Raw genomic sequence first — 23,308 nt, forward strand, 5'->3', positions numbered from 1 at the left:
GTTTGTGACTAACAATAAATGAACTCCGTTCCTAGTAAGTTAATTTTAAAACATAGATGATCATTCTATCTCCTTAGTTTTGGTTGCCAATGCAAATGAGTCAGAGGATTTGCCTGAGACACTGAGATAATTGTGTAACTCTACAGCGGAAAATGCCATTGGAGAGTACTTGCTGACCTCACAGTTGAAAAAAACTATTTAAAAGATGTGGAAACCAGATGTTTCAGTCACATTTCAGCTGCTGCTCTGAGAATTTATTGTGAGCAGCCTCTAACAGGCTGTTGCTTCGCTACAACTGACGATATGATCATCTTAATTTACTTATTTCTCTTGCTATGGGAAGAGGCTCAAGGATGGGGATTCAAGGATGGAATTTTTCATAACTCCATATGGCTTGGTAAGAAACTTCACTCATGAGCTTCTTGTTGAGAATGTCAATTCTTTAAATCATGGAGAAGGAAATTAAAGCAGTAACTTTTTCTATTCTGTACAAGGCTGATGTTCTCAAAGAAAATGCTTAGGAGAGATAGCCTTTGGAATACATATGCTTTTTTTTCTTAAGTGTTCTTGTCCTCTGAAAAGTAAAAATAGCATTTTATAAAGTGAACTGCTCAGTAGAAAATAGCAGTTAATATTTACATTCAGTATGAAAATATGCTTTTAAACTTTTCAAAGCAGATGTAGTAGCACAGTGAGGAGTATTTCTTTAACCAACTAGAAACACCAATATAGTCTTTTGTTTTTGTCAATGCATTTGCAATCAGATTTCAGAATCATAACAGGTAAATTGGAGTATACAAAAATTTTATAATAATTGCTTCATGTACTCTGAGCTATAGTCTATATGTTAGTTTTTTCAAACATTTTGACTATTTTGACCAAGCCAGCTTGCAATACAGAAAAAAGTGAAAAATGTTTCTCCTTCTGAATGCATTCTTACCACTTTGATTCTTTCTGTTTGTGCTAGCCACATAAATACTTTTCTGACCCTTTTGTTAGACAAGGAAAGTTTCTTTTGTGATTTTGTTTTGTTAAATGTAAGGAATGACATAGGCCAAACAGTGAAGATAAACAATAGATCAAAAAAGGAAAATGCAGAAAACCCAAAACACCCCTTATGTTACAGTATGCTAAACAATGCTTTAATTCTCATGATACAAATTGATATTGCTCTATGTTCATTCTTGTGTTTAATAGTAAAAAAAAAAATTAAATTTCTTGGGGAAAAATGCATAGATTCTTGCATAGAAAAAAGAAATAAAGAGAAGGTGAAATTAACCTAGATTTTGATTTTATGCTTGCTAAACAGCACAGTTGTAGAATATTTTCCCTTTCAGCATGTTTCTCTCTGGTAATAACTGCAACCATGCGGATTTCATTAAAAAGCCTAATTTGTAATGCACAGCCTTGCCACCTATTTTTTTCAGCTTGAGCCAGTGAACTAATTTCATTATGATCCATTTGGCCAAGACAGGATCTGAAATTTAGTAGAGGAATGAGCCCATCTCTTTATTTTTGTTGTATACAGTCAAATGTAGGAAATATGCTCATATTCGTCAGGATTTTTTTTAAATGTCGTAAAGCTAGTAATTAAATCCATGCAGATAAACTTTGAAATGTTATCAAACCCTCTAATAATCAAGTAATTTAGAGTTGTCTTTTAAAGTGTCATTGTATGTTACAAAAATATAAACCTGGACAATAGATGTTCTGCCCCAGAGGTAGAGAGAAGCTAATTCAAATGTCTGTTAATGTATGCTATAAATCTGAGGGTCAGGATAATTGCAAATTGCTTCAATCTGGGGCAAATTATTGACCAGCCAGCCTAGCACAGATGTTTGGTTTATAGTTTATAGTTGGTTGGATCAATATAATATTAGAAACCATTTGGGAAGGAAAGATAGTTGGATTAGAAGGGATACATCTGTTAGCAACTATCGAGAACAGGACACTTTAAATCTAGGGTGTCCCATCTTTTGCCTTCCCTGGGCCACATTGGAAGAAGAAGAATTGTCTTGGGCAACTCATAATGTTTTAAGAAATTTTACAAATTTGTGTTGGGCCACATTCAAAGCTGTCCTGGCAGGCCGCAAGTTGGACAAGTTTATTTTAAATTCTCTAGGTTATGGTTCCAATCTGGTAAAATGATAAGGTTGAAGTAAAGGATCCCTAAGGCTTATTTTAACTCTGGTATCATCTAATTTTAAAAATAGTACTTTAAACAAAACAAAAACAAACAACAGTTAAGGACAAGAAATTACAATCATTTTACATGGATCATGAGAATAAAAAATGCACAGATAAGCAATTATTTTTATTGTTGAATCTGAAAAAGAAGGGAAAGGAAGGCGGGATGCGGTGGTTCACACCTGTAATCATAGCACTGTGGGAGGCTGAGGTGGGCAGACTGCTTGAGCCCAGGAATTAAAAAGACCAGCCTGGGCAACACAGAAAAACTCTGTCTCTATAAAAAAAAAAAAAAAAAAATACAATTAACTGGGTGTGGTGGTGCATGCCTGTAGTCCTAGCTACTCAGGAGGCTGAAGTGGGACGATCACATGAGCCCAAGAGGCAGACGTTGCAGTGAGCCTGACCTCACCACTGTACTCCAGCCTGGGTGACAGAGTGAGACGTTATCTCATAGAAAAAAAAAAAGGAAAAGTAACGTATCTTGAGCTCCTCCTATGGCCCAGAAGCTATCATTATTCCCGTTTGACAAATGAGGAAACTGAGGCTCATCTGGTTATACAACTCCCTGGTAGAAACAGCAGTGGAACCAAAGTCAAAGTCCATTTCTACTGCCATCACTCACTAAAAAGAGAAAACATTTATTAAACAAATTTTCAGTTTTAATAAATGACTATTGACTAGATAAATTAATAAAATATTATTTCTTCTGAAAGGTAAAATTGGGATTCATTGTACAAAGGTCCATCTCAATAGCTCAAAATTCTGAATTGAGAAATATTTTTAATAAAACACCATATTTAAAATTGTCAGGTACATACTCCAAGAGTTCTCTATTTGTTCATATGGCAACATACCGGGAAGTTTGGTGCTGTTAGAGGAACAATGTGGGATGTTAATATTTAATAAATTAAATCAGGCCGGGCGCAGTGGCTCAAGCCTGTAATCCCAGCACTTTGGGAGGCCGAGGCGGGCGTATCACGAGGTCAGGAGATCAAGACCATCCTGGCTAACACGGTGAAACCCCGTCTCTACTAAAAAAATACAAAAAACTAGCCCAGCGAGGTGGCGGGTGCCTGTAGTCCCAGCTACTAGGGAGGCTGAGGCAGGAGAATGGCGTAAACCCGGGAGGCGGAGCTTGCAGTGAGCTGAGATCTGGCCACTGCACTCCAGCCTGGGTGACAGAGCGAGACTCCTTCTCAAAAAAAAAAAAAAAAAAATTAAATCAAAAATTATAACATAAACATTTTTTGCTATTTCTGTTATTACGTTATTACTAAACAAGTTTCAGTAGGTATCAAAAGTTTAAGAAAAATTACATAGGGTGAGAGAAGGGAGAGGAACAGAGGTACTGGGTTTAATTCCTGAGTGATGAAATAATCTGTGCAATAAACCCCTGTGACGTGAGTTTACCTATGTAACAAACCTTCACAGGTACCTCTTGAATCTAAAATAAAAGATTTTTAAAAAATGAAACTTTACTGGGAGGAAAACTTAAAATTATTATTTTTTAAAACTGTTAATTCTTTTGTTTTGTTTTGTTTTTTGAGACAGAGTCTTGCTCTGTCGCCCAGGCTGGGGTGTTGTGGCATGATCTCTGCTCGCTGCAACTCTGCCTCCCTGGTTCAAGCCATTCTCCTGCCTCAGCCTTCTGAGTAGCTGGGACTACAAGCGTGCACCACCACACCCGGCTAATTTTTTGTATTTTTAATAGAGACGGGGTTTCACCATGTTGGCCAGGCTGGTCTGGAACTTCTGACCTCAAGTGATCCACCCATCTCAGCCTCCCAAAGTGCTGGAACTACAGGCATGAGCCACCACGCCTGGCCAAATCTCCATTAATTTTTTCTGTAAACATCACATTTTAATTTTGAAATAAAATATAAAGAAAATCAGTTTGAGAAAACTTTGTGTACATTAATTTCTACAAAATTTGTTTTCAAATACAGGTCTTTTAATCTGTATACCTACGAAATATAATTTTTAACATTTTTAATGATTAACAACAACCTCTATTATAATACACAAGTAAGTTAAACACCTCCTGTATCTACCAAAAGCTTTGGTATTCCTCTATTTCAAGATACAGAAATTCAGAATATTCACTAAAGAAATTCAGAATATTCACTAGTGTCCAAGTTCATTGAGGATAGAACCTGACCCACAGCACCTAGCAAAATACTCCGTGGTATAATACTCAAAGTAACTAAATTGAAAACTAGTGAAAGTTTAATGAGGCTTTGCATATGAAGGACACCGGGCAGCAGGTACCTTTCAATGGAGAAACAACCTGACTGATGGTCCCGGTATTCTCTGACCTCCAGCATCAGATTGACTAAGGTCCTCTGTGTGTGAGTAACGGGAGTTACTATGTAATGTATAAGAGCAAGATCCTTAGAGTTCAGAAAAACAAGCATCCTCTGTTATTGAACTATGGCAATGTCAACTTCAGTTTGGGGTGGAAAACAAAGAACTATATTTCTAATTCCCCTGGATTCATTTCTTGGTGCCAAGAAATATGTATGTCCTCAATGAAAATGGTCCTAAGGGTGGCTGATTGCGCAGGTCAGGATACAGAGACTTAACCATAATGTCAGACTACGTAGAACTATTAGAGCTAACTACAGAGCTAATGTTATGACTATTGTCCTGGGAATCTTTTCACGTTGTTTCTATGGTAGAAGGCACTCCAAACTCAAAACAATCCGTTTAAACAGTGATCTATTGGAAGACAACTCATGTATGACTTAACACTGCCTAAAATATGTTGGGAAAAATATGTGAACTAAAAAAGACAAATCAGATTAAAAAATTGAGGCATTAACTGGTAGTTAGGTGTGTCCAGTTTTTTCTCTGCTGTGTTTGAATCTGTTTTTCTTTTCCCTAATTCAGTATTTGCTTTGGATCCCTTCAGATCTTTCCTCAGTTTTTATTTGTTTTACTAAATTATTGTTGTTTTTTTTTGAGACATGGTCTCACTCTGTTGCCTAGGCTGGAGTGCAGTGGTGCAATCTCTGCTCACTGCAAGCTCCACCTGCCGGGTTCACACCATTCTCCTGCCTCAGCCTCCTGAGCAGCTGGGACTGCAGGTGCTCACCACCACACCCAGCTAATTTTTTGTATTTTTAGTAGAGACAGGGTTTCACCATGTTAGCCAGGATGGTCTCGATCTCCTGACCTCATGATCTGCCTGCCTCGGCCTCCCAAAGTCCTGGGATTACAGGCACGAGCCACCACGCCCGGCCTAAATTCTTAATTATATTGCATTAGTCAATTAGTCATTCCTCTCAATTGGATATTTTAGCTTATTTTTTTCCATCACTGTGAGCCTACATAATGGATCCATCTTCACTGGTTTCTTTTGCCTTCACCTTTTTTTCCCCCATTGCTTACCTTGGCAAGTTTTTATATAGCTTAAATCCAAAAGAAAGCCAAAACTTTATCACCTGTGGATAGTGTCGCACTACAATGTTGTATTAAAAACTTTATTTTAGGCTGGGTGCGGCGTCTCATGCCTGTAATCCTAACACTTTGGGAGGCTGAGGCAGGTGGATCACTTGAGGTCAGGGGTTCGAGACTAGCCTGGCCAACATGGTGAAGCCTCGTCTCTACTAAAAATACAAAAATTAGCCAGTTGTGGTGGTACATGCCTGTAATCCCAGCTACTTAGGAGGCTGAGGCAGGAGAATTGCTTGAACCCAAGAGGCAGAGATTGCAGGGAGCACAAATCGTACCAGCCTGGGCAACAGAGTGAGACTCCATCTCACAAAATAAAAATACAAAATAAAAAATAAATAAAAACTGTATTTCAGGCCATCAGATCAAAAACATAATTTAGCCTCAAATTTCTGTTTATGGCCCCAAATTCCACTAAAATTCCCCCTCATTCCTATTTTTCCCCAAAGCTTCCTAACAATGAAAACTTAGCTACCCAAGGCAGCCAACACAGAAAGCTCTTTGGCAGGAACGATAACTGTTGTAATCTTCCAGCTGAGGCCACAGAATTTCCCCTGTTCCGTAAGAAGGAATAACAGTGCTTTTATGACATCATCTGATTTTACAGAACGAGCAGCAGGTGTGTACCACAGAGAAGCACGGTCTGGCAAATACAAGCTCACCTATGCAGAAGCTAAGGCGGTGTGTGAATTTGAAGGCGGCCATCTCGCAACTTATAAGCAGCTAGAGGCAGCCAGAAAAATTGGTAACTAATTTCACAATGATTTTTCTTCTTTTTCATCCTTGGAGGAAAAAAAATCCATCTTTCCTAAACCCTAGTAAGACTTCTTTCTCCAACCCCCTTCTGAGACATCACTAAGCCCCTAGGACATCTCCGCTCTCTGACTTCTCCTATCCATCTGCCTAGAGTTAGCAGAAAGTTTCTAGTGTTCCAGCAACTTATGTGGGGTCTTAACCCAGTGTGATCTAATAAAATAAAAGACAAAAGAAAATGAAAACCTCATTACTTCAATATCATTTAAATTTCTCATTAATTTCAATGCCATTGTTTTCGTTTTTAGTATTGTTCTATCTCTTTGACTTCTGAGTATGAAGGTTGTTAAATGATGCTATAGTACTATATTGAGTCTTACAAGCAAATTTACTTGGTAGAAGAAATATTGAATTTAGTGGCTTTTTTCCCCAGTTGTTTTACATCAAGTGGGAGAATGTATTTGTACTTCAGGATCAAAAGCTATAAGGAAAAGGAGGACAGGCAGGTCGTGAGATAGAAGCAGAAAGAAACTGGGAGATGGTATCAGAAGACCTGGTGAAAATTCCAGTAATCAACTGGTGTTATATGCTTCTTTATACAAAAGTGGATTGCTACCATCTTTCTTGGCCTTTGGGGAGAATGGACCACTCCCATTCAGAACTCCTTTGCTGACTGGATAACGTCCAGCAAAGTTGATACATTACTCAAGAAAAACAAAAAACAGTGTTTTCTCAAATGCCCCATAGCCTCCCGAGATGACTGCTGGTCTATAATCATGGAGTGGCATGGGGCAAAGTAACTGGAATGGTAGAGACAAAGCTCATAGTCTTTACTGTCCATCCTGGACCTCTAGTAAAATTCTTGGGTGGCACTGACAGGCACTAAAACAACCTCTGAGGCTGAGCAAGGGAAACAGGGCTGAGCCTTTATTTCAAATGTATGAGAGAATTTATCTTTATTCAAATCTTTTAAAACATTACTAATATCTGGTAGGGTGCAGTGGTTCACACCTGTAATCCCAGCACTTCGGAAGGCTGAGGCAGGAGGACTGCTTGAGCTCAGGAATTCAAGACCAGCCTAGGCAACATAGCGAAACCTCATCTCTACAAAAAAAAATTAAAAAATTAGCCAGGTGTAGTGATGTACACCTGTGGTCACAGCTACTCTAAAGGCTGAGGTGGGAGGATTTCTTGAGCCCAGGAGGTAGAGGCTGCAGTGAGCTGTGTTCATGCCACTGCACTCTAGCCTGGATTGACAGAGCAAGACCATGTCTCTAAATAAATAAATAGGCCAGGCGTGGTGGTTCACACCTGTAATTCTAGCACTTTGAGAGGCCAAAGTGGGCAGATCACCTGAGGTCAGGGGTTCAAGACCAGCCTGGCCAACATGGAGAAACCCCATCTCTACTAAAAATAAAAAAATTAGCTGGGCATGTTGGCGCATGCCTGTAACCCCAGCTATTCAGGAGGCTGAGGCAGGAGAATTGCTTGAACCCAGGAGGCAGAGGTTGGAGTGAGCTGAGATTGTGCCACTGCACTCCAGTCTGGGTGACAGAGTGACATTCCATCTCAAAAAATAAATAAATAAGATATTAAAAATATCTTAACTGACTCTGAAATAGAAATTAAATTACCACTTGAAAATATTTTTTTCAAAATTGATAATTTCAGAAATTGTCTCATGGCATTCGATAAGTCATTTGTGAAAAGCAGCCAGCTCTGAACTTGGATTAGTTTCATATCCACAATAATTTGTAGTCTATTTGCATTTTTTTCAAGTAAGAGGTAGTTTTCTAGTAAAAATCAGAAGTTATATTTCATGTGTATTCACACTTTGTCTAATTAAAGAAACAGTTTTCTCCCTTTTACATGAACTGGATTTGAGCAGTTAAGAAACTTATTGTTGGAAGTGGCTATCTTTGCTAAGACGACTTTTGCTTGGCCAAGACAGTTTACCAGTTTAGTCCATAACTCTTTTTCTTCTTGCAGGATTTCACGTCTGTGCTGCTGGATGGCTGGCTAAGGGCAGAGTTGGATACCCCATTGTGAAGCCAGGGCCCAACTGTGGATTTGGAAAAACTGGCATTATTGATTATGGAGTCCGTCTCAATAGGAGTGAAAGATGGGATGCCTATTGCTACAACCCACATGGTATGTTAAAAATAATAATTTTATGTTTTGCAAAAACAGTTCCATGCTGCTAAGAGGTTGTTAAAAAAGAAATGGCTACTTTTTCCAGAAATAATTAAATTTGGTAATAATAATTACTACTAATAACTATAATTCATAAAGTGCTTATACTATACCAGATATTGAGTTATGTTCCTTCATCTACACTCTAACTTAATATTCACAATAATTCTTCAAGGAGCTATTGTTATACCTATTTTAGAAATCAGGAAATTGAAACTTAGAGAATTAAGTAACCGCAAATCAGGAGTCAATAATGATTAGGCAGATGGGACTGAGAATTCAGATCTTCTCTGTCCCAGGGAACATCCCAGCCATAAAGAAAAAGAAAATAAAAAGCAGATTAAAAACTTGTCGCAGTGAATTAGCTAAAACAATGAAGTGATGCTACCAAATGTTAACTATTCAAAATTGTCCTTTCGATACAAGGGGGAAAAGGAGACAAAGTAAACAAATTCTTTCCCTAATTTCTTTTTGTGTGTATATGCTAGTACTTCCAAACTAAGCAACTCTAATTCTATGGTTTAACAGTTATATACTGTATATACTAGTTATCATTATACAGTATATTTTTATTCATATTTTTTCCATGGTTGCTTACAACTAGGAAATAATGAGAAAATTAACTCATAATTACTATAAAGAATTATTCTTAGGGCATGTTCTTGGAGAAAAAGTAGGCTGTTCTTTTTGGATATATTTCCCCCAGGACTATGTTACAAAATATTACAGTATGTTACAAAGTCTTCCTGGCATTTAAGATCATAAACATCCTCAGACATGTCCCATTTGGATTTACCCTATAAGAAATTCCATAACACAGTAGGAGAGTTACACAGTGAGGTTTTAGTGTATTATTATAAAATCTATTATTTAATGATATTAACATTTGTAGAACAGTTTCTCATGTCTGTAACTAACCTGTATCTCAAAATTATGTGTAGTCCAGGTAGAAAGATTTTTGCCTACAGCTACAACTAGTCTTAACTGAGACAAAACAGGAATAGTTAACAGTGCATTTATGTAACTTTAACTTTCAAGTCACTTTGACATGCTTTAAGCTTATTTTATCCTATACTCTACAGTACTAATTTAGTCCTATATTTAGTTATGTCAATAATACGTATCTTCCTTTCCTCCCTCCCTCTCTTACATTTTCTTAAATATATTTATGCAGACCACTCTTCTTTTACTCTCAAGAGTAACTATTCTTTTCAAATATATTCTCTGATTCTTCCTTCACTTGGTAAACTTTAGGATCTCTGAGCTTCCATTGGATAATTTCCATAGATTAAACTCTAGAGTCATTGAAGAAGTGCCAGTGAAACGGTCCTTTCAGTATTTCATTGCCCTTTCATAAGAATATAATCCTAAATTATAAATTATTATAAGTTGCTTTCTTTTCTGAGAGAGGCTGAATACACTCTGGGAACATGTGTACAGAATCCTGGGAGATTTGTTTTTACCCAATTCTCAGTGCATTTAGCTCACTTTTGGATTTGGTGGTATGCTGACTATTTAGGATGTGGTTAACTTGAAGAAGCCTTGACTGCCTGAACTAGCACTAGGGGAACAGCTCACTGAAACATCACTGGAATAAAAAAATAATAATGGCTTCAGAAAAATCAAACGATCATTATTGATTAATCAATGTCACCAAGTTAGAGCTGATATTCCAAATAATAGATGAGGCAGTAACTAGATGTAATGTAAAATGTAGATCTAAATAAATATAGCCAAATAGGCAGCCAAATTAGTTCAAGATTTGAATTTTTTCTAATTTATTAATATATACAACAAAGATTGGATAAGCAGAACAGGAGCATAGAAAGGCTGGGGAGCACCTCTTTCTAGACATTAGACACTTACCTTATATGGAATTAAAATTAACCAGGGCTTCTTCCTAGCTTTCCCTCTAGGTCATATTGCAAACCACTGATTCTGATGTAGCGTTTTTGTTTTGTTTTATATGTGTTTGCTTTTCTTATGACAAGTTACAACATTGAAATCTGTTAAATGATGAATGACTTGGAAAAAACAAACCTGAATAACTCCATCAAATCCTAAAATATTAGGATTAGGGTATTAGTTTAAAATCAGTAAAGGCAGTATACAGAATAATTATAAATCATTCCTTTTAAGTGGATTAGAGTGACTTTAAAGTCTCTTGCGATCATGAAATTGCATAATGATTTTCCAAACAGAATTTACGGGATCCATTATTCTAAGTGCTTGTGGCCCCGAAGACATATGGTAACACCACAGGGCAAAGTCCCTACCATCTTGATAGGGCTGTTTGTAATATAAATGTATATATATTTGTCAAAATACATAGACATAAGCCAGGCACTATGGCTCACGCCTGTAATCCCAGCACTTTGGGAAGCTGAGGTGGGTCGATCACCAGAGGTCAGGAGTTCAAGACCAACCTGGCCAACATGGCAAGACCCTATCTCCACTAAAAATACAAAAATTAGCCAGACATGGTGGCTCACGCCTGTAATCCCAGTTACTCAGAAGGCTGAGGCATAAGAATTGCTTGAACAATTGCAGAGGCTACAGTGAGCAGAGATTGTGCCACTGCACTCCAGCCTGGGCAACAGAGCGAAACTCCATTTCAAAAAACAACAACAACAAAAAACAGGTGTGTGCACAAAAGACTTGTCATGATATGCCTTAAAAGATAAAATAAAGCAAAAATTAATTACATTTCAATTGTTTTAATTTTAAAATTTATTTTTATTTTTTTAGAGATGGAGTCTCACTATGTTGCCCAGGTTGGCCTCAAACTCCTAGGCTCATGGGATTCTTCTGCCTCAGCCTCCCAATTAGCTGGGACTAAGGGTGAGCATCACTGCACCTAGCCATTTTTTTCTTACTGTATTTACTTTTTAAAAATTCATGGCTGGGCACAGTGGCACATGTCTATAATCTCAGCACTTTCAGAGGCAGAGGCAGGAGGATCACTTGAGGTCAGGAGTTCAATACCAGCATGGGCAACATAGCAAGACCCATTTCTACAAAAAAAACAAAATTACCAGGGCTTGGTGGCACATGCCTGTCATCCCAGCTACTTAGGAGGCTGAAGTGGGAGGATCGCTTAAGCCAAGGAGTTCAAAGCTGCAATGAGCTATGATTGGGTCATTGCACTCCAGCCTGGGTGACAGAGCGAGATCTTGTCTCAAAATATAAAAATAACAATAAATTCACAAAGAGTCCATGTTCGTTTTAGAGAATTTAGTAACTATTGATGAAAAAATACATTTATTCTTTAGCTAAAAGCATACTGTATGCTGTATACTATAGCTAAAAGCATAGATGCTGTATACTAAGACATTTAATATTTCATAAAAAGTAATAGATTGCTAAGAAATGTCACTTTTAATAGGGATAATGTTTTTCCTAATGCTTTGGGGTTTGTACGTTTTTTTTCTTCTCATTTCAGCAAAGGAGTGTGGTGGTGTCTTTACAGATCCAAAGCGAATTTTTAAATCTCCAGGCTTCCCAAATGAGTACGAAGATAACCAAATCTGCTACTGGCACATTAGACTCAAGTATGGTCAGCATATTCACCTGAGTTTTTTAGATTTTGACCTTGAAGATGACCCAGGTTGCTTGGCTGATTATGTTGAAATATATGACAGTTACGATGATGTCCATGGCTTTGTGGGAAGGTACGTGTAGGTCCCCATACAGGAAGTTAAATGAATGTCCAGTATTTTGTTTGATGCTTCTTTAATTTTTCCTCCACCGCCCCTACAATATTGATTTTGGAATAGTTCTACTCTCCTAAAGCACCATATCATTTTTCAACAAAGATTTTTCTTAGCTGGCTGCTACAACATACTTATTAAAGTAGTGAGAGCTGCCTTTTGATTATGGCTAAGTTGTAAGAACTAGTTAGTCTATTTTATAAATACCTCAAGATCTGACTAACAATAGAAGGAAGAAAGATACGTGAGTTGCAAAAATTGTTCAGGTTTTTAAGTTCTAATTTCTTACAACCTTAAAAATGATTATAGGGCCAGGCATGGTGGCTCACGCCTGTAATCCACACCACTTTGGGAGGCCAAGATGGGCGGATCACCTGAGGTCAGGAGTTCGAGACCAGCCTGGCCAACATGGCAAAACCCTGTTTTTACTAAAAGTACAAAAATTAGCTGGGCATGGTGGTGGGCGCCTGTAATCCCAGCTACTCAGGAGGCTGAGGCAGGAGAATCACTTGAACCCGCGAGGTGGAGGTTGCAGTGAGCCAAGATTGCACCACTGCACTCCAGCCTAGGTGACAGAGCGAGACTCTGTCTCAAAAAAAAAAAAAAAAAGATTATAAATTCAGTAATTGTTGCCTTTCTTCTTCCTACAAAGCATTGTGCTAAGTATTATGGATGTAAGGTAAATAAGCAAAGTTTAACCTTTCTCTCTTTAATATTTTCCTTTGACTTTTCAGCATGCTAGAACGCAACCTTTTTCTTCACATTCCAAATCTTTAATATACTTTGAATTTTGTGTGTCTTATGATATATTGCAAAATTAAAGAATGTACAATTAGGTATTTTATATACTCAAGTCCCCACCTAATAACCCATATTTTAGACTACCAATTATCAATAGACTATCAGTTTTCAATTCTCTATTATACATGATAGTAATTTAATGGGAAAAAAATGGTAGTGGGGACAATTTTAAAATGACAGACTCAATCGCTTTTTATGTCGATTTTGAACGTGTAACTTAAATACAAAGAAAACCAAAGGCATTTCTTGCAAAAACGAATACCTTTTGAAGGGAAAGTATTTTTCGTTTTGTTTTCTTCTCTCTACATTTTTTTTTTTTTTTTTTTTTTTTTTTTGAGACGGAGTCTCACTCTGTCACCAGGCTGGAGTGCAATGGCACAATCTTGGCTCACTGCAACCTCTGCCTCCTGAATTCCAGTAATTCTCCTGCCCCAGCCTCCCGAGTAGCTGGGATTACAGGTGCCTACCACCATGCCTGGCTAATTTTTGTATTTTTAGTAGAGGTGGGGTTTCACCATGTTGGCCAGGTTGGTCTCAAACTCCTGACTTTAGGTGATCCACCCGCCTCGGCCTCCCAAAGTGCTGGGATTACAGGTGTGAGCCACCGCACCAGGCCTTGTTTTCTTCTTTAGCTGACAGACTACTGCTGTAGAGAAAAGATAGTTTATAAAAATAGTTTGATGAAGACACAAAGTAGAGTTGGGGGAATTAAGAACAAAGTCCAGGTGGGCACACCTGTAGTCCCAGCTACTTTGAAAGCTGAGGCAGGAGGAGCACTTGAGCCCAGCAGTTCTGGGTTAGAGTGCACTATGTTGATGGGGTGTCCACACTAAGAGCAGCATCAATATGATGACCTCTCAGGAGTAGGGGACCACCAGGTTGCCTAAGAAGGGATGAACCTGCCCAGGTCAGGAACAAGCAGATTAAAACTCCTGTGTTGAGAAGTGGGAAGGGGCCTATGAATAAACACTGTATTTCAGCCTGGGCAATACAGCAAGATCCTATCTTATATAAAATTATTAACTACTCTTTTTAGGAGGTTTGAACAGACTAATTTGTTATTTTTTGAATTTATATTATATAATTTACCTTTTAGGTAAATTTAGACTTTTCCTCTTGAATAAATTACATATTTAGAAACCTATAAAACTCTTACCTTTTTATATGTGTAAGAGGGTTTCTTTCAAGTCATGATTCAGATAAAAATCAAATCCTTTTATACCTATAAGGTTCAAAATAATTTTTCCAGATTTAAATCAGTCTATCCTAGAATTCAAAATATTAATATCACCAACCATATGCCCATTCTTCTATAACTGTGAAGAAAACTTTATAAAATTAATTAGAAATAAATTTTTAAGGCTGGACACAGTGGCTTATGCCTGTAATCCTAGCACTTTGGGAGGCCGAGGCAGGCGGATCACCTGAGGTCGGGAGTTTGAGACCACACTGGCCAACATGGAGAAACCCCATCTCTACTAAAAATACAAAAAATTAGCCAGGCGTGGTGGTGGGTGCCTATAATCTCAGCTACTCGGGAGGCTGAGGCAGGAGAATCGCTTTAACCCAGGAGGCAGAGGTTGCAGTGAGCTGAGATGGTACCATTGTACTCCAGCCTGGGCTATAGACCGAGACTCCGTCTCAAAAAAAAGAAACAAAATTTTAATTTTTCCAAGTTGATTCAAATTATTTACTGTGCAAAATTTTCTAGTTACACAGAGTAAAACTGCCACGTATCTTTCCTTTAAAATCTCATTGGCTGGGTGCGGTGGCTCATGCCTATAATCCCAACACTTTAAGAGGCTGAGATGGGAGGATCACCTGAAGTCAGGAGTTGAAGATGAGCCTGGCCAACATGGTGAAACCCCATCTTTACTAAAAGTACAAAAATTAGCCAGGTTTGGTGGTGCATACCTGTAATCTCAGTTACTCAGGAGGCTGAGGCAGGAGAATCACTTGAACCCAGGAGGAAGAGGTTGCAGTGAGCCGAGAATGCACCACTGCACTCCAGCCTGAGCGACAGAGCAAGACTCTGTCTAAATAAAATAAAATAAAATCTCATAAATATTGTAAGAAGATTATTTCAAATAACAAACTTTAACTCCTATTCTCCCTTACAAATCCAGGTAAAATAACAATAGAAATTTCAAAAATTATGGAACAATGAGCTATTACTTAGAGGCTTAATTATTGGTAAGAGCCACTGTACTAGCTGTATAATAATCAAATTTGTGTGACATCTCTTTTCTAAAAACTCCTTTTCAGATACTGTGGAGATGAGCTTCCAGATGACATCATCAGTACAGGTAAGGTTCTAAATTGAGGACCAAAACTATGATTTGTTTTTTACAGTGTCCCTGAAAGAGAAGGAACACTGTAAATAGTAAATAGCAGTTATTATTCACTTTTTAAAGTTGAAAGAACCAAGACCAGATGCAGCTTGCTAGCTTACAAAGTGAAAAAAAAATTACTTATACTTAAAGATTTATGCCAACTGCCTGCACTAAAAAATGTGTAGACTCTTGTTCTTTGCAGAAAATGTAATGCATCTGAGAGTCTTGAATCTGCAAATCCACAAATATCGCTGTAGTGTATGATTTCCATAAATGTGTTAATAAAATGGCTGAAATTTTTCATTGATAAAGGGTTGAAGTAATTTATAAAGTCATTAAAAATCTTTGTCACTAAAACAATCTTACACCATATTCATTACATTTTTATCTCAGTAGAGTATTCTCCAGAGAATGTTTCAAATAACAAAGTTCTGTGAGATTTAAATAGATGTTACATGAGAAGAGGGCTCTAAGGTCAAATAAATTTGGAGAACATTGGGTTAAACAATATTAAACAGGTTTCTTTACTGGAAGACAGCAGGGATCTTTTAATATGCTAATCATGCATAGTAAATCTGGAAAGACCATATATAATAGGCAGTGCTTTCCAAATATTGCCCCCTCATTATTTTCTGTGACTTTATTCCAAGAAATATACCTCAAGAAATGCCCTGTAGTTGCATAAATTTATCTTAATATGCAATATCACTCTTTAATTTATCCCATACTGCTATTTTCTGCCTAAAACGTTTCTTTCTTACATGTATTCAATATTTTATTTCCATCACCAGCACCAGCAGCTGGCATTTTTATGTGCTCTATTTTCTCCCAAGTCATAAAATTATCACAATACTTCTGCAACTATAAACCATAAAACTACACTGAGTTGCAATTTCTGAGTACTCAGATACTACTAGTTAACTTACTCCCACACCCCAGCTTTTCAGTGACTCAATTCTAATTTATTCGTCATAACTGTAAGAGATGGAACTTCCTGCTGTTATTGAATGATTGATGCTTAAACCTTGTTAGTTTATTATTCTGTTACAAACTCCCTTAAGAAAGATAACCTATTAAATTAAACCATTTACTTATCTCTCATTCCTTTCTTGAAAATATATTTTATATTAACAGACAGTTGAAAGAAAACATCTTATTGCTGTACGAGGTAGTTGGGGGATGAGAATCCTACTAAACAAAGAAGTTAAAAAGAAGTCTAGGCTGGGTGCGGTGGCTCACGACTGTAATCCCAGCACTTTGGGAGGCGGAGGCAGGCGGATCACCTGAGGTCAAGAGCTCGAGACCAGCCTGACCAACATGGAGAAACCATGTCTCTAGTAGAAATACAAAATTAGCTGGGTGTGGAGGCGCATGCCTGTAATCCCAGCCACTTGGGAGGCTGAGGCAGGAGAATTGCTTGAACTCGGGAGGCAGAGGTTGTGGTGAGCCGAGATCGCGCCATTGCATTCCAGCCTGGGCAGCAAGAGCAAAACTGTCTCAAAAAAAAAAAAAAAAAAAAAAAAAGTCTGAAATTTTACATTTTCCTTTTTTCTCTAAAATAGACAACTTACTCCAAATGTAATCAAATCAGTGGTGGGGTTTTATTGGCACAACTTCAAGAAACTGGGGGAAAAAAAAAGCTCACACAATTTCTCATGCAAAGAGAAACAAATCAAGAAACAGAAAAGAATACAGTTAAACAAAAGAGCCAAAGATTTAGCAAAAAATCAGGAAGAGGACACTGATACAAAGTAATAGAAAAAGAAGATGTAGGCCGGGCACAGTGGCGGCTCATGCCTGTAATCCCAGCACTTTGGGAGGCCGAGGCAGGTGGATCACGCGGTCAGGAGATCGAGACCATCCTGGCTAACATGGTGAAAACCCATCTCTACTAAAAACACAAAAAATTAGCTGGGCCTGGTGGCGGGCGCCTGTGGTGCCAGCTACTCGGGAAGCTGAGACGAGAATGGCGTGAACCTGGGAGGTGGAGCTTGCAGTGAGCCAAGATCACACCACTGCACTCCAGCCTGGGCGGCAGAGTGAGACTCCGTCTCAAAAAAAAAAAAAAAAAAAAAAGAAAGAAAAAGAAAAAGAAGATATAAGATACAGTTAACATAAAATCCTGTCAAGCATAGGCCTGGCACGGTGGCTCACGCCTGTAATCCCAGCACTTTGGGAGGCTGAGGTGGGTGGATCACCAGGTCAGGAGATCGAGACCATCCTGGCTAACACGGTGAAACCCCGTCTCTACTAAAAATGCAAAAAGTTAGCCGGGCGTGATGGCAGGAGCCTGTAGTCCCAGCTATGTGGGAGGCTGAGGCAGGAGAATCACTTGAACCTGGGAGGCAGAGGTTGCAGTGAGCCGAGATGGTGCCACTGTACTCCAGCCTGGGCAACAGAGTGAGACCCCATCTCAAAAAAAAAAAAAAAATCCTATCAAGCACAATACTATTTCTTTTTAAATATATGCTTACTCAACCTGGGGTATAGATTACAAAACAAAAGTAGAAAATAAAGACATTGGCCAAGCATGGTAGTTCATGCCTGTAATCCTAGCACAATGGGAGGCCAAGGTGAGAGGATTGCTTGAGCCTCAGGAGTTTGAGACCAGTCTGGGCAACATGATGCAACCCTGTCTCCACAAAAAAATACAAAAGTCGGCGGGGCACGGTGGCTCACACCTGTAATCCTAGCACTTCGGGAGGCTGAGGCAGGTAGATCAATTAAGGTCAGGCGTTCAAGACAGCCTGGCCAATATGGTAAAACCCCATCTCTACTAAAAACACAAAAAATTAGCCAGGTGTGGTGGCAAGTGCCTGTAAACCCTGTTACTCAGGAGGCTGAAGCAGGAAAATCGCTTGAACCTGAGAGGCAGAGATTGTAGTTAGCTGAGATGGCTCCACTGCACTCTAGCCTGGGCAACAGAGTAAGATTCCCTTTCAAAAAAAATTTAAAAATACAAAGTTAGCCAGGCATCTTGATGTGTACCTGTAGTCCCAGCTACTCAGGAGGCTGAGGTAGGAGGATCACCTGAATCCAGGGAGGTCAAGGCTGTAGTGAGCCGTGATCATGCCACTGCTCTCCAGCCTGGGAGACAGAGTGACATCCTGTCTCAAAAAAAAAAAAAAAGAACCTGAAGTTGTCCATAATCCTACCACATTAATAAGGTATATAAAAGTAAGCATGTGCCTACTCTCCTCACCTCTCCATCCCAGAAAGGCATTTGATAACTCTGTAGTGACCATCCTTCCAGATGTTTTTCTATTATACAAACATTATATACATGGATACTATGGACATATTTCCAAGTCAGAGTATGATATTTAGATCATTCAAATTCTTTTTCCTGACTGCCTAATAGGTCACTGTATGGATATACCATAATTTGTCATGTACTAATATTTAACATTTTAATATTTAATATTGAGGTGTTTTATTCTGATTTTTTTCTTTTGTTATTCAACATTTCAATGAACATTTTAAAACCTCTGTCTTTACTCAGTAATGCTACTTTAAAAAAAATAGATTCCTACAGTGCCAATTTGCATTTCTTTTTCTTTCTTTTCTTTTCTTTTCTTTTTTTTTTTTGAGACAGGGTCTTATTCTGTCACCCAGGCTGGAGTGCAAGGGCGCCATCACGGCTCACTACAGCCTCAAACTCCTAGGCTCAAGTGATTTTTCCCATACAAGGCTAATTTTTGTATTTTTAGTAGAGATGGGGTCTTGCTATGTTGCCTACGCTGGTCCTGAAGTCCTGAATTCAAGCTGTCCTCCTGCCTCAGCCTCCCAAAGTGCTGGGATTACAGGCGTAAACCAGCTTGCCTGTCTGACTCCCAATGTACATTTTCTTTTTTTTTTTTTTAAATAAGGCCTGTCAACTCATACCTAACCAATTTGCATTTTAACCAGCTGAATATTCTCTGAATTCTCTCACAATAGAAGAGCAAAAAAGTATCATTAATAATCTAAGTTGAATTTTTGGTAGTGTTTTGAACACATTTTTAAATGTCTATTATCCCTTCGAACACCTATGAATTGCCTGTGAATTTATATTTCTTGCCTATTCTTCTTTGGCACTTTTGTCTTTCTCTTTTTTATTTCTAGCAGCCCTTTGTATATTAGAGATATTAACCCTATTTTCTCTCAGTCTGTCTCATGCAAAACTTTTTTATATATATTTAGGCAAATCTTCCAAATATGGGAAAATAGCAGTCTGAGAATCAGAGCATGAACTTGGAAACCAGACTGCCTGTGCTCAAACCTGACTCTGCCCATTTAGTTCTGTGGCTTTGGGCAAGCTACTTAGTCACTCTGTGCCTCAGTTTCTTATCTTTAAAATGAATATTTAAAAAGTATCCCCCTCACCTCACAGTGTTGTTTTGGGGGTTAAATGAGTTAATAGATAAAAGCACGCATTAGGAATGTATATACTCTGCTTTTGTTTGTATATATTTGCAGCTCATGCCTGTGACCCCAACATTTTGGGAAACTGGAGTAGGAGGATCACTTGAGCACAGGAGCTTGAGACCAGTCTGGGCAATGTAGTGAGATCCTGTCTCCAAAAACAAACAAAAAGAAGTCCTTTACCTCCTGAAAAAGATATAAATATTCCTATATTTTATGTTATATAATAAAGTTTTTCCTCTTTATTTAGCACATTTTGGTCTTTATATGACGGTAAAATGTGTTTAGGTACTCTGTGCAAAGTAGGAGTCTAGCTTCGTTTCTTATAAATGTAAAACGTGTTGCTGTGACATCATTTAGTAAATAACTCATCCACCCATCACTGGTTTGACCTGCCTGCCATTCTCCTGTAATTCAGTGGATGTTCCTTCTACGAAGAGTATCTATTTTTTTTTTTTTTTTGAGACGGAGTTTTGCTCTTGTTGCCCAGGTTGGAGTGCAATGGCACGATCTCGGCTCACTGCAACCTCTGTCTCCCGGTTCAAGTGATTCTCCTGCCTCAGCCTCCCGAGTAGCTGGGATTACAGGCACACGCCACCACGGCCGGCTGATTTTTTGTATTTTTAGTAGAGACAGGGTTTCTCCATTTTGATCAGGCTGGTCTTGAACTCTCGACCTCAGGTGATCTGCCCACCTCGACCTCCCAAAGTGCTGGGATTACAGGCATGACCTACCAGGCCCGGCCCAAGAGTACCTTTTAAATACAATAGAGAGGCCAACTCGGTGGCTCACACCTGTAATCCCAGCACTTTGGGAGGCCGAGGTGGGCAGATCACCTGAGGTTGGGAGTTCGAGACTAGCCTGGCCAACATGGTGAAACCCCGTCTCCAGTAAAAATACAAAAAATAAGCCAGGTGTGGTGGCATGTGCCTGTAATCCCAGCTACTCGGGAGGTTGAGGCAGGAGAATCGCTTGAGCTAGGAAGCGGAGGTTGCGGTGAGCCGAGATTGCGCCACGGCACTCTAGCCTGGGCGACAGAGTGAGAGAGACTCCAGTCTCATTCATAAATAAATAAATAAATAAATGCAATAGACAAAATTTCCTGTAGGACAGATTGGAGGACCAAAGAAAAAAATACAAATGTCTCTTACCCTGCTCCCTGCGGCAGTGCAACCACAGACTCTTCAGCTTGAGAATCGACCTCTGAATTCTGGGAATCTTGTTCATGAATTCTTATATTCTCCTATGAGAATGAAGAGTCTTTGAATTGTCAGCCAAATCAAAGGAGAGTAACATTTTTGTTCTTTTGCCTCCTTCCCCCCAACAGGAAATGTCATGACCTTGAAGTTTCTAAGTGATGCTTCAGTGACAGCTGGAGGTTTCCAAATCAAATATGTTGCAGTGGATCCTGTATCCAAATCGAGTCAAGGAAAAAACACAAGTACTACTTCTACTGGAAATAAAAACTTTTTAGCTGGACGATTTAGTCACTTATAAAAAAAAAACAAAAAGGATGATCAAAACACACAGTGTTTATGTTGGAATATTTTGGAACTCCTTTGATCTCACTGTTACATTATTATTAACATTTATTTATTATTTTTCTAAATGTGAAAGCAATACATAATTTAGGGAAAATTGGAAAATACAGGAAACTTTAAACGAAAAAATGAAACCTCTCATAATCCCACTACATAGAAATAACAAGCGTTAACATATTCATATTTTTTTCTTTCAGTCATTTTTCTATTTGTGGTATATGTATATATGTACCTGTATGTATTTGTATTTGAAATTTTGGAATCCTGCTCTATGTACAGTTTTATATCATACTTTTTAAATCTTGAACTTTATAAACATTTTCTGAAATCATTGACTAGTCTACAAAAACATTATTTTAAACAGCTGTAAAATACTCTATTGATATGAATGTTCTATACATTATTTAAGCGTATCTCTATTGTTGGAATTTCAGGTTGTTTTCATAAATGTTGTTGCAATAAATATCCTTGAACACACATATTTGTGCACCTCTCTAATTCTTTAAGACAAGGACCCGGAAATAGAATTACTGAATCAAAGGTTAATTAATATAACATTTTCTGTTTTGATAGGCAAAAATGAGGCCTCACTGTAGTTTGAATTTGCATTTCTTTATTCATGAGATTGATGGTTATATAATTTTTTGGGTTTTTTTTGTGAATTATTTTTCCATGCCTTTTTTTCACTATTTTTAAAAACTGGTATAATATTCTCTATTGATTTGTAAGAAATTATTATATATGTCCATGTTTGGCATATATGCTGCAATTTAATTTTTAGTTTATAATTTGTCTTTTACTTTCATGGTTTTTTAAAATATATCAAATGTTAAAATTTATTTGCTGTTATACTTGATTTTCTGAGGTCTCTTTTCTCATATGTTTAGGACTGTCAAAAGACAAAATGACAACAAATTTAGTTTTAAAGATCTTAATTGGGCCGGGCGCGGTGGCTCAAGCCTGTAATCCCAGCACTTTGGGAGGCCGAGACGGGTGGATCACGAGGTCAGGAGATCGAGACCATCCTGGCTAACACGGTGAAACCCCGTCTCTACTAAAAAAAAAAAAAATACAAAAAACTAGCCGGGCGAGGTGGCGGGCGCCTGTAGTCCCAGCTACTCGGGAGGCTGAGGCAGGAGAATGGCATGAACCCGGGAGGCGGAGCTTGCAGTGAGCTGAGATCCGGCCACTGCACTCCAGCCTGGGCGACAGAGCGAGACTCCGTCTCAAAAAAAAAAAAAAAAAAAGATCTTAATTGGCTTTTATTCGCAATTCTAGAATCAGGCACCTCATTTTTAAAATAGAAAGTGTTCTGATGAGCTGAACAGAGGAGGCTGGTTTTATTGATATAAAAGGGCTGAGGAGAGCAGAAACAGAAAACAAAAAGCAGACTGGTTGTTTCAAAGTTACTTTTCTTATAATGGTTGAAGTAGAGGCAACTTCCTTATCATGCCAGCAAAAACTGGTCTGTTTGAGGGTTTGGCTATTATCTCTCTGTGTCTCTTGGTTTCTTGGAAGGTCAGATAAACAACTAATTTCGGGTTGGTGGTGTGAAACTTTAGCATGAGTGACTCCATTTTGGTTTGGTCTTTTAGGCCTGCTGCAGAAACTAAGTCCAAACCAATGACCTCCTATAACTTTTATTTAAGAGAATAAAAATTCCTATTATAAGATATGACATGTATTCATCTACATTTTATTTTTGTGTTGTCACTTCACCTTTTTAGGTGTTACTCTGTACATGAGGGGTGTTGGGGCTCAGATGATATCCCAAACTATGACACTTTGGAATGCTGAGTACTTTTGTGTCTGGAATTCGTGGGTTCTTGGTCTCGCAGACTTCAAGAACCAAGCCGCGGAGCGGTGAGTGTTACAGTTCTTAAAAATGGTGTGTCCACAGTCTGTTCCTTCAAATGTTCACATGTGTCTG

The 23,308-nt window shown here is 38.3% G+C and overlaps 1 protein-coding gene across 1 annotated transcript; it reads left to right on the top strand.

Moving 5' to 3' along the window:
* Positions 1-231: 231 nt before the first annotated feature.
* TNFAIP6 (TNF alpha induced protein 6) lies at positions 232-21,857 on the top strand. The gene is made up of 6 exons (XM_010382505.1): positions 232-397; positions 6,251-6,388; positions 8,386-8,547; positions 12,032-12,260; positions 15,366-15,406; positions 21,165-21,857. Exons 1-6 carry the CDS (start codon positions 304-306, stop codon positions 21,332-21,334), a joined length of 834 nt encoding a protein of 277 aa, XP_010380807.1. The 5' UTR covers positions 232-303; the 3' UTR covers positions 21,335-21,857.
* The last annotated feature ends 1,451 nt before the right edge of the window (positions 21,858-23,308 follow it).

Source organism: Rhinopithecus roxellana, chromosome 14, assembly GCF_007565055.1.
Source record: "Rhinopithecus roxellana isolate Shanxi Qingling chromosome 14, ASM756505v1, whole genome shotgun sequence".
In the NCBI taxonomy this organism is placed as follows: Eukaryota; Metazoa; Chordata; class Mammalia; order Primates; family Cercopithecidae; genus Rhinopithecus; species Rhinopithecus roxellana.

Bases quoted from the DNA above. Each gene is read 5' to 3' on its own strand.
- TNFAIP6 (XM_010382505.1), top strand. From the start codon at position 304: ATGATCATCTTAATTTACTTATTTCTCTTGCTATGGGAAGAGGCTCAA. The intron at 8,548-12,031 runs GTATGTTAAAAA...TTCTCATTTCAG, and splicing joins CTATTGCTACAACCCACATG to CAAAGGAGTGTGGTGGTGTC. The intron at 15,407-21,164 runs GTAAGGTTCTAA...TCCCCCCAACAG, and splicing joins AGATGACATCATCAGTACAG to GAAATGTCATGACCTTGAAG.